Here is a 12,195-nt window from a genome sequence, read left to right on the forward strand (position 1 = left end):
CACACGAGGCAACTCTTTCTGTAACCAAATTTCATTTTTAACAACCTCAAGAACAAGATTCATCTTAAATAACAGCAACAACAACAAAAACCCTCACATTATATCACTTTTCTTCGCAGAGCATAATTATACTACATTAACAGCCTTAAAAGACTTAGCAGTGACTCTATGGCTAGATTACCTACTTCAGTGGGATATTTTCTTAGACAAAGTTTGAAAACCCAGAGTGGGGAAGTGATGCTTGAGACCTGAGCCAAAAAAATCACAGTGAAATAAATGGACAAGTCACTTAGAAATGGTATTCCGCCCGGCCAGCATGGCTCAGTGGTTGAGCATCGACCTAGGATCCAGGAGAGCGAGGTTGATTCCAGGTCAGGGCACATGCCCAGGTTTCGGGCTCGATCCCCAGGAGGGGGCGTGCAGGAGGCAGCCGATCAATGACTCTCATCATTGATGTTTCTGTCTCCTCTCTTTCTCTCCCTTCCTCTCTCTGAAATCAATAAAGGCATATTTTAAAAAGAAAGAAAGAAATGGAATTCTGATTTTAAATTAAGTTCTTAGAACAGTTTCTGAACAAGCACCCTGATGACAGAGTCACCAAAACAGCACCGCAGCAAGCAGTCTACAGCAGCGCCAGCTCTCTTCGTGTGTCTTTAGCCTGCAAGGAGGTGGCAATTCCACAGTCCATTTTTAGGACCTGTTCTACTTGCCTGAGTTATTGATCGATAATGTTCCCGATTTGCTTTCACTCTTTTCAGAAGCTGTCACTTCCCACCTCTGGCTGTGACATGTATTTGATATCTGGAAAGTCACCTGTGCTTCAGCTGCACTAAAGACCAGCGAGGCATTTACATAACTACATCTCTATTCAGTGTGAAGAGGGCCACTCTCAAGAAAAGTCGAAATTACCTGAGCAACCTCTCCCTCACCTTACCCAAACTTAGAGAAGCCCTTGTCATTGAAATCTCTTACTTTTCCCAGCTAAAAAACTGCTTGTAGGACTGAATCTGTAAAATTCATTCAAAGGTACAAATTACTGATAACCCAATGTGCTATTACTCATGGAGGGGTTTTGTTTGTTTGTTTGTTTGTTTGTATTTTAAAAGAGATTAAAAGTCTTAACCTAAAGGAACTGATTGTCATTTTGAAATTTCAAGTACCAAGGAGCAGATAGCAAACGTATTTTAAATAAGATATGGAATGGAGGTGGGGAGGTATCTTCTGAAAGTATGCCATGTAAATAAGCCTATTCTATTACAGATATATTTGGCTTTTGGTTAATTGATATCAGCACAGATGCTACAACAGAATTATAATTGCAAGATTACTGTTAAAATGACTTTTTAAACACTGAATGGCTTTTAAAACCCTCAAGAGGAAATATTTCCAAATCTTAAATTAGCCAGAAGTTTGGTAAGGGCTGGGGTCAACTGAGGTCATTAGGAAAAAACTAAGTTTAGAAAAGATCTGTGCAGATGAACACGGGGTCAGTGTTTTCTAGAACATTTTCATTTCTTTCCCTTTGGTAAGTGGTGTAGTTTGATGCAATGTGGTTGGCTTTCAATAAATGTAGGTTACCTGGTTTCCTGATTCACTTCTTTTGATACTGAAATAATCCAAACATTTGCATCTGCTCAGAAGTGAGTTCAAGTTGTTTTTTACTCTAAACATATCCTGTATTTTTTTAGTGGTTACAACTTTTTCCTCTTGGATGGCATATATACAGTTCATTACCATTTTTGAGAAATCTAAACATTAAGCAACTTGAGTCTAGGTTGAACAAGCAAGCTGTTCATTTAGAGTGCCTGCCGTTACCACTACCACCGTAAACCCTGGATTTGGCTTCACAGAGAATAGTTTCACTGCCCCAAAATTCCCCTGTGCCACTTACTTATCTCCCTCTCACCCTACCTCTTCCAGCCCTTTACAACTGCGAGTCTTCTTATTGTCTCCATAGCTTCATCTTAGTCTATAGGTTTGTAACTTTGTGGATAAGACAGGAAATAATTTAGCTAGGGCGGTGTCCTAGAGGTAAAAGAGAGGGGATTTAAAGATTTACCATAAAACACATTCAGTTACAGCATGGGAGCTACACTATTTTCACTAAAAATGGATGTTTTTATTTACTTTTTATTCAACCAACATAAATTGATAACATACTACATGCCAGCACTGCTTTAGGTGCTAGAGATAACCATAGGAAGAAGACAGGCAGGGAGTCTGTCCTTATAAAGCTATACATCCGATTTGAGGGGCAAAGGAGAAGAGCAGAAATTAAACAAAAAGTCAAGCAAAATATTTTTCAGTGCTGCTAAGTAGAATGATTGAAATCAAACAGGGTTATGTGATACCGTGGCAGGTGGAGATAGTGTTAGGGAAGGCTTCTTTTTTTAAAAAACTGATTTGAGGGAGAGATGGGGGGAGAGAGGGGGAGACATGGGTTTGTTGTCCCACTTGTTTATGCCTCACTGGTTGCTTCCCGTGTGTGCCCTGGCAGGGGACCAAACCCGCCACCTTGGGGTATTGGGACAACGCTCTAACCAGCTGAGCCACCTGGCCAGGGCAGAGAAGACTTCTCTGAGGATACGACACCCAGCTAAGAATTAAAGGATATGAAGCAACTATCCATGCAGGAGAGAACTTTCTAGGCAGAAGGAACCACAGATAAAATGGCCCGGAGAGGAGAACAAGCTTGGTCTGGCGGAAGGAAGGAAGGAAGGAAGGAAGGAAGGAAGGAAGGAAGGAAGGAAGGAAGGAAGGAAGGAAGGAAGGAAGGGAGGGAGGGAGGGAGGGAGGGAGGGAGGGAGGGAGGGAGGGAGGGAGGGAGGGAGGGAGGCCATTTGACTCATGGAGTGAGCACAAGAGGAAGTGTGGGGGTGAGGCTGGGAGAGGAAGGTGAGATAGGCAGGTAGGGCCAGAGCTCAGATGGCCCCACGGGCCACAGGAACGAGTTTCCAGTCTATTGTAATGGGAAACTGCTAGAGGATAATAAAGCAGGGAAGTGACATGGTCTGATTTATGTTTTTAAATGATCTGTCTGGATCTCTGGGAGTATCTTAGGAGGCATCCTTAAAATAAATACAGTACTAACATTCATACACTAAGAGTATTAAAGATGCCAACCAATACAAGGCAAACCCTAGAAAGGAAAAATGGCATTCAGGGCCAAGGTCGGCATGACATGTATCTGTCCCTACCCACCCCACTCCCTAAAAAATAGCCAACAGAGAAGTCAATAGTGTTTTCAATCACATCCACAGTCTGCCAAGGTTACCATTTGGTACAAGGATATTTCCATTCAAATCCCTAGCAAATTAAAAAATCATTCCATAGGGAACTATAAATGAAGGCATCATTACAAGTATTTCTGCTTTCCACTGTGGTTTTTTACTTTAAGTTTTGGAAAACCATACTATGCCTGCAATTAGAAATTGCATTTTAAAAATAGAAATGAGAAATGGCTGATGTTCAGATTTGGCTCCAGCAGATAAAACTGAAAAACCAAACATCGTTGGACACTCAGGGATGTGAAATGGACGTTGGCCAACCACAGTCCAGGTGATTTTCTGCTCATTACAGGCCCAGCTCCAGGGGACCAGGCTCCCTCAGTAATAATTTTTTTTCTTCGCTTAAAAGGGAATTGGAAGAATAAGTGATTTCTACTGTCTGTCTCTATGGCAACCAGTACCCTAATTTCACCCCTTAGATGGTAATTATACCTATTCACTGAATAGCTTTCAGTCCCTATTTTTATGAAAAATTGATTTCATGAAAAATGAGATATAGGCCATAAGTGAACTTTTACCCCAGCAACCATGAAGTACAGATTATCAGAGGGACCATCATTCATAACCAGTATACACTCTGTGGGGTATTTTTCTTTTTCAGTTGTAAGATGTTTATCCCAAATGTCTTTCTTCTACTTGTTTTTTAATGATAAAATACTATTATTTTCTTCTTTAACATTTATTTTTATTCAACTATGAAAGCTACTCAGGTTCATTGTAAAAAGAGTTTGGTAAATACAAAAAATATATATTAAAAAGCACACACAAAAAAATAAAATTCACCCTCCTCATTTAAAAACAATCACTAATAATATTCTTCTAGCATTTTAGATGTGTATAAATATAAATACAGTTTAAATACAACAGAGTATATTTTTGGAACCAGAGTTTTCACAAAACATAGTATAAAAAATTCTCTGCATTATTATATATTCTTCCAGTGCATGACTGTAATGGTTTCAAAGGAATCCATAATATGGTTTACTATATTTTATTTAACCAATCCCTCTATGTTGAAATTTTTAAACATAAATGTTTATGTACAAATCTGCTAGCTTAGAGTAATTCCCTGGAAAGGAAATATTTTTATAGCTCAAATGCGATCAACATTTTAAATTCTATTCCCAAATTTTTCTTCCCCTAAATTATATCAATTTATTTTCCCACTAGAGGTAGAGAGATGGTAGCACCTATTTCCTTAAATTCTTTTTCAGAGGCACTGTTTTCTAAAAAAAATTTTTTTAAATGCCAATTTAATGGAGAGAGGAAGTATCTTACTGCATTTCTTTAATGTCTTTAATCAAAAACTTACTTTAAGGTTAAATATGGTTTTGCATCTCCATTATATTTTAGGGGGTGGAAACACATGAATTGCCTGTTCACCTCTGAAACAAAGAGTGCTGGTTATCCCCTAATACCCATTATTCCTTTACTCTTAGTGACAGAAGAGATGTCTTTCAGTTGAACATCTGGAAATAAGGACACTTCTCATCCTCCTTCCAACTGAAGTGTGTCTATGTGTCTGCTGCAGGCTGAAATACGAGTGAAAATTATCTATGCTCCTTCAGAGACATATCCTTAAAGGGAAAGGATATTCCCTGTATTTCCTCTTTATCATCCCTGGTGGTTGAAATGTAGATATTATGGTTGGAGCATCAGCAGCCATTTGGGACCACGAGGATAGTGTAGGGATGGTGCAGCAGAAAGCTAGAGGAAGCTTAGGTTCCTAAGAACTGTGAGAGAATCAAACTTTGTATTTTTAAGCCATAATTGGCTTGCATTTTAGTTTCATGAAGCTGAACTTGATCCTGACTAACGTAAGATTTTTTTCCCCCATATTTTTTTCTTATCAATTTTTAAGTACTCTTTCTATTTTAAGGATATTTACTTTTATCTGGCTTACACATTACAAATTTTCCCAGTTTTTTATTTGCTTCTTAATTTTTTATGGAATAAGAAAATGCAAAAACATAGTTATTCTTAAATTTAATTGCTACATAAATCCATTATATATTCAGAAAAATTAGAGAATAGTGTTAGCTTAAAAATATAAATTCCTAAAAAATGTTTGTCTCAACCATCAGAAGGCAGCACACAGGCTTAAGTTCACTTCCTATGGGTATGCAATTAAATGGTTTTATTATAGGCTAAAGTCATTTAGATGATGAGATGTGTATGCTTTTGAGGACTTAATCAATAATTCATTCTTTGCTAAAGCAGAGATTTTCCATTTGCAATCTGTGGAGCTCTGGGTTCAAAGCATAGCCTCAGAGGTCTCCACTGGGGCTTAGGGAAAGCTGAGCGGGATGGCTCTGCCTGCCATCCCCAATTCAAGTTTCAAAGACAATTACTCTGTGTTACTCATTAGAGTTCCACAAAAGAGCCTCTCCCATATGATTTCCCACACACACAGATAAGAAATACAGAGTCATAATTTCCTACCAGATCATAAGCAGCCAGCATCTTTTTCTGCACATCTGGAATTGCCCCCAGAGGCTCCAGATAAGGAAAGTTGTCTTTCATCACAAGAGAGACTGAGGGAGTATTGTCACTGGTGATGAGGCGAGAGGACAGAGTCAACAGGCACTGCTTCAGACTGGCAATTGGAGGAAGTCCACACAGTTCCTTAATAGACACTATGGCATTCTGTGGGGAAGAAAACATGGAATTACACTTCAGACCACATGACACATCACCCCAGCACTTCTGGGTTTACACAAAAGCATATTCATTACAAGTATACCCTTAAATACGTACACAATTTGAGGCAAACTGGATTATAACCAACCCAAAATGTTGTGATATGCACAGAGGTAAAACAGAGCTGATTCACTATTATACTTCATCTTCCTCAATTTCTAGCAACTGCCTCAAATATGGCACAAAGCAAAGCAGATTATGCCCCAAGGCTACACAGTGCTTTTCAATGCAGAGCACTGAAATATTCACACAAATTAGCACTGGCTGGTCATGAATATCTGACTTGATTTGCATCGTGATGATCATTAAGACACGTCAGTGGTCGCACACTGCAGTGCATCGCCTTTGAGCTTCTCCCCTCAAGGTAGCAGGCTGGGATTACTCACCACCCCCCTATGACTAGCCATCAAAGGTATTCCTTGTCATCCCACCAGAAATGCACCTGACAGGCACACATGCTAGCATGCAGTTCATGTAGAGCTGCACTGGTCCATGTTACAGGCTTTTAAAAAATCATTTGAAATAAGAATTATGACTATTCCATTTTAGTAACGGTGAACAGTATCTAACCTAGTATGTGCCTCATGGATTTAGTGACAATAATGGCATTCATTTCTCTACTGATTAGGCTCCAAGTAATCCTTAATCCCAAAGACTTTATGTTGAGTGATATAAATTATCAGTACTCCCTGGAAAAACTTTATCCATAGCCAACTCTTCTTAATATGTATTTTAAATACATAATGTATGCAAAGGATATATTTCAAGAATATATAAGAATCTATAAAATCTACTTCTAACATATAAAGTTAGGTATAAAACTGACATAACTAATGCAATATAGGGGTTTATATTAGTTATAAAATTATGTCAGAAAAAGTCAGTAGAAGATGCTGCTATTTGGAGCCTATTTTTAAATAATCCTTACAACCTAAGTATTTATATGTGATTTACACAGCATATTATTTTTTTGGCATTTTGGCTATTTAAAACTGTCTTAAGCCTACCCCAGAATTTCTCTGTGAAATAACGTAAAACTGAAGTTTTCACCACCTGATGGGTGTGGGGTTCAGCATCACGTGACTAAAAATCATGAATTATCATGGATTTTCACAGTAGGCAATTCTGATTTAAAGCCCAACACTGCTATGTATTCACTACAATATTTAGTAAAATCCTTAACCTCTTCAAGCTTGTTTTCTATCTTGAAAGTAGGGATTTTTTGGTGAGGGTTACTATTAAAATGTTAGTTAAAGGAGTAAATAAAGTGCATTGAAAAACATTCCTCTCCTGTTTTGCCCTCAGACACAGACACTGCCGCTTCCGCAAACCAACTCCCTGCACACAGTAGGAACTTAGGAAGTGCTTGTTGGCTGATTGCTTCACAGTTACATGAGCCTAGAATAAGCATATTAAATAACATTGAAGAAAGAAGTCTGCAGCCTTCTCTGGTTACAAGCATTAAAGAAAGGAAGGAAACTAACACTGAATTTCTACAAGCCAAGATGGGGCAATCTACATACACTCTCATTTAACTCTCATAACAATCCTGTGATGTAAGTATTACCATTTTTCCTACCTTATGTGAAGAAAAGCGATGATAAGAAACCTGAAATAATTTGCTCAAGATCATAAGGGGGTAGAGTTTAATCCAGAATCTATATTCTTTCCATTAACCTATTAAACCACATTTCTAAGAGAAGATTAAAGTTTTCAACAAGTTCAGTTTTGTTTGTTTAGCTTTGTTTGCTCTTGTGGGGAGTAATTTATTATTGTTGTACATTTAAGCAAACAAAAAAATCTAATAGGCATTACATTTGCTTTATATGACTTCAAATTCCCTTCCACGTTTATATCGGCAAATATTTTATATATATATATACACACACATATACAGTTGTAATTATTATGCATGTGTTTGTATACATATTTTATTACACACACACATAATACCTTATATTCTCTTCTTTTCACATTTCATATAAACATTCCCATATATCAGTTTGGTTATGTACTAGGGATGTTTAATAGAAATTCAGCATTTTGCTCCACTGATACTTCATTAACTGGTTTATTGCAGGCCACATTGAACATAGCATTCACAATTAGAAACATAAAATATATGTGCTTTATCACAGGCAAAACAACGTAATTCAGTGGCATCGCGTACATCCCACCTTTGTGATAATGACCTGAGGACTCAGATCACCACTAAGTCACAGTGTTCACTGGTAAGTGTGGGGTCAAAATAAGTAGGGGTGGGCAGGAAAGTATGGGATTTTTTTCCTACCTGCATGTTTTCTCTCATGTCTATGGCTTCTCGCAAGGGATGAACTGCTATTTTGAAGATGTCGTCGATGGTTTTAAGACCGATATTCCTGAGCATGGTATACTCTCGGACCTTCTTCCCCATCCTCACCGAAAGGCTGCGCTTCTGCGCCTTCCCTCCTCCGCTCCGATTCGTTATGGCTACGTGGACAAACAGAGTCACATGCTCCATGATGTCGCCCACAAAAGAGCGCAGGGGGACGTGCCGGTAGCCGGGCTGCAGACACTCGAACGGTATAGTATACTGCCCTATGAACTCATCCCCGATGTAGTCGTCATCCAGAGCGACAAAGCGGATCATGGCCAGCTCAGGCAGGTTTACTTGAAACTCAAAGGTTTCATCAAAAATAGGATTATCGCTGTTTTGCTGTACAGTTTTAGTTCTTTGCTCCGAGCAGTCCGCCGGTATTCCATGAATCTCTATACAAACATATGGATCTATGACATCCCCCTTGGCACAAGCTCCCTTGGGCTTTGGGAAATTCTGGCCACTGATGATCTTGATGTGAAGAGCTAGAGGAGACACCCCAGGTACAATGCCCTTGGTGTTTGCACTGAAGTAGGAGACTTCGTCCCGCATGATAGACGGCCTCAGCACATAACCGCACCCCCCGTTTTGAAGAAACCAGCCTGTGTGGAGGTCCATCATTGGACCCGGAGTCTGAAAATTCATGGCCACGATCTGACAGCCACAGTTCCAAAAGTCCTGTGGGTTCAAGTTGCTGGAGTCAATCCTCATGGCACTTGGATAGATTCTTGATAAGACCTTCTTATTGTAATTTACAAAATCCTCTGGATATTCATTTGCAATTCGGCTGGCCTCGGATTCACTAAATGAGCACATTTCCCAGTAGTTCTGGCTTTTCACAGACAGTTCGAAATCCCTGGACTGAACGGACTTGCAAATAGACACCAAATCGGAGAGCTCTCTGCAAAGCCAGATTTGCTTCTGCTCCCCGTTGTAATCTACTGACATCCTTCGAGACATCTCGGCCTCCTCCTCTTCATCTGTCACCTCTCCTTCTAAAACATCTGAATCGGCGGGCAACTTCTTTCCTTTCACGATGATCATCCTTTTCAATTTTTCTGGGGACGGGAGGTAGGATTCTGACGGCGAAGGTGCTTCGGTATAGAGCTTGGTGCCAAAGACCTTTGTCATGTGTTGCGCCATCACCTTCTGCTGCGGGAGGGAGCAGTGATTGCCCAGGCACAGAATGAGCGGGTATTCGGAGGCGACGAAGGCAAACTTGTTGATCACCTCTATGACGCTTCGAAAGGAAAGGTGTGTTGTCATGTTATTTCGATTGCAAAGGACCGGTTCATTGTCGGCACCATCGCTGACATCGAGTTCAATGCTTCGACAGCCCATTTTCAAGGCTCTCACATACCCATTAATATCAACCGGCCCCCTGAACTGGTCTTCGATGAGATAGGTGTTGTGAGAGGCGTTGATGTAGTAGTGAGATAACGGCTGGGTCATATCTTGGGCAACTTTTTTTTGCTCAGGGTCAAAAATGTCACATTCTGGTGACAACAAATACTGGGTAAAGCCATCAATTGCAAGAAACCCTTTCTGACGTCCCTCTTCAGAAAGTTCATATCTCCTTATAATGTCTAAGCACATATCCTCAGTGATGTGGGTGACTCCTTGCTCGGCTTCCAAAAAGAGCATCAGATCATTGGCATCCAAATATTCTTTGTTTTTAGATATCTGTACAAGCAAGAAATACACTTCTGGCCGGGTGCAAAGTTCACAAAAAGCTTCACAAAATTCCTCTTCTGTCACTCGGGTGGTTAGCTTTTCTTTGCTCTTCTGGATCTCTTTAAACTTTAACCTGATCTTGGATTCCTTCAGGGTAGGGTTGAGTTGTTTTATTAACTCTACAGCTGTGTCTTCCAACATAATCCCATTCCCATCAACATCTGCCGCTTCAAACACTGTTTTCAACCACATGAATCTTGGTGTGTTCTGGTTGCCCTCCAGGAAATCAAGGGGTTGCTTACTTCGAGAAACCAGGTACCGTAACCCTGACACCCAGATGTTTGCTACATCTGCTGAGTTAGCAACTAGGTCCAGAGACTCATAGTTTTCCCCATGGAGAATGGAAAAGGCACAGTCCTCACAAATCTGGTCAGCAAGGCCATTGTTCCTAAATGTTTCCGTGTTCTTCCCCAGGCGGATCTCTTTTATGGCAGAAATGTCCAGCTTAGCTTTCTCCAGGTCCTTCTTGGAAGGTTCCCAGCGAAGAGCTTGGAGGTCTGTGTCCAGAGTGAAGAACCGGTTGTAAATGCGAGAATTCGGCCGCACTTTCTTCAGCTCGCAGCCAGCTTGCATGAAGCTGATGCAGTCGCTCGCACTGCTGATTTTCTTCTCCGATGGCATGCTGCTGAAAGACACGGTTTTCTTTCTTCCGCCACATTTTTGGTTTGAAGGATCCTGTAAGATAATTTGAAAATAATGAATCAATTTCCTTTAGGAAATAGGAAAATTCAGGAACACTCTATGAACTTCTTAGACTCCATTCAGATATGACAGTGACTAGCCTAAAGCTTACCTTTCCACTGTTTCAGAAAAGAGAAACTGCTGAGAAAATTCATACTATTAGGCTCAGAAAAATACTTATTTTTCAAATGCCTGTGTGTTCTTTGAAGTAAAGCAAGTCCTACAAAGATAACTACAAATCAGTCTTATTGGCTCATTAAAGCAGATTTTGTAAGAAACTCTACATGTTGGTATTTTGACAACCTGGCTAGAAATAAAGCTGGATTTCTTTTAAAAGTTTTCCTTATTTACACTTTGCAACAGTTTAAGTTTTGTACTTAAAGCTAGTTCAAATAAAAGATTTTAACCTTAGCATACTTTACATCACAAATGACTCTCACTTGAGCAAATTTTGAGACCAAGGTAAACAATTTAAATGAACATTCTGAGAATTTGCCCCACATCTCGGTCTAATGCTATCAGTAGCCACAGCTTAGAACCAAGCAGATATATAGATAGCTCCAGTAACTTTTAAGGTTCTTCCATTGGAAATTAAATTTCAAAGCCTTTTGCCATAAGATATCACAGGGAACACAGGCACCTTGCCTTTCACTCATGTCTGTAAGTGTCCTTGGAACTTACTCTCAGAATCCCAGTCTCCTCAGCCCATTTTACCCTTCCCTAAACAACATGCTCACGGGGTATCCATTCATTCATTCAGATGAGTGTATCTTATACAGGTTAATTATTTCTTGTGGCTATTTCCTTCTTGATTGTATCTAGGCCTTCTCTATTGTCTTTCCTAAGTTCTAGGTCCAGTCCTCTGAATACTCATAATTATAAGATGACGGATTTCCTCTTAGTCCTAGACTGTCCACTCTATCTCTCCCAATTCATTGACACTAAACATCTGACCAATGCCACTTAAAATTGGGTATTTCTTTACACTTTCCTCTGTTCAGACCATAAACTCAAGTTAATAATGCTCCCAACCACATCATCAATTCAGATAATTCTCCCAGGAACAGATTTCCCAAAAGCACCCTAATGCATGTTTATAGTGCCCAATTTTATAAGCACATCAATGAGGCAGCAAAGTGTAGAGTGCAAAAGGTATTTCCCTTAGGGCAAAAAGAACTAGTCTCGGTTGTGACTATTCCACTCACTAGATATATGACCTTTGTAAGTCACTTAGCTTCTCTCTCTGAAGCTTTATTTCTGCCTTTAAATAGGAATTAATAGTCCTTTTAAATAATAGGGTGTTATTATGAGACTCAAAGGAGAAAATGCACATATATTCTTTGTAAACTGTAGGTGCTTATAAGGTCATTCTTTTTGAAGGAAGAAAAACATTTTCTCATACATCTGGTCATTGGAGGACCATCAGTTAGGCACCAT

At 39.6% G+C, this 12,195-nt stretch overlaps 1 protein-coding gene across 1 annotated transcript in view; it reads right to left on the minus strand.

The window, feature by feature from the left end:
* Positions 1-12,195, minus strand: part of PLCL1 (phospholipase C like 1 (inactive)) — a 312,956-nt gene that overhangs the window by 44,862 nt on the left and 255,899 nt on the right. Inside the window, exons 2-3 of the mRNA XM_016220590.2 lie at positions 8,278-10,752; positions 5,730-5,933 (exon numbers count right to left, since the gene is read on the minus strand). Coding sequence (XP_016076076.2) covers positions 5,730-5,933; positions 8,278-10,698 — 2,625 coding nt within the window. The 5' untranslated portion in view covers positions 10,699-10,752. The remainder of the gene's footprint in view (positions 1-5,729; positions 5,934-8,277; positions 10,753-12,195) is intronic.

This window comes from Miniopterus natalensis, chromosome 8 (genome assembly GCF_054644295.1).
Source record: "Miniopterus natalensis isolate mMinNat1 chromosome 8, mMinNat1.hap1, whole genome shotgun sequence".
Taxonomy (NCBI): domain Eukaryota; kingdom Metazoa; phylum Chordata; class Mammalia; order Chiroptera; family Miniopteridae; genus Miniopterus; species Miniopterus natalensis.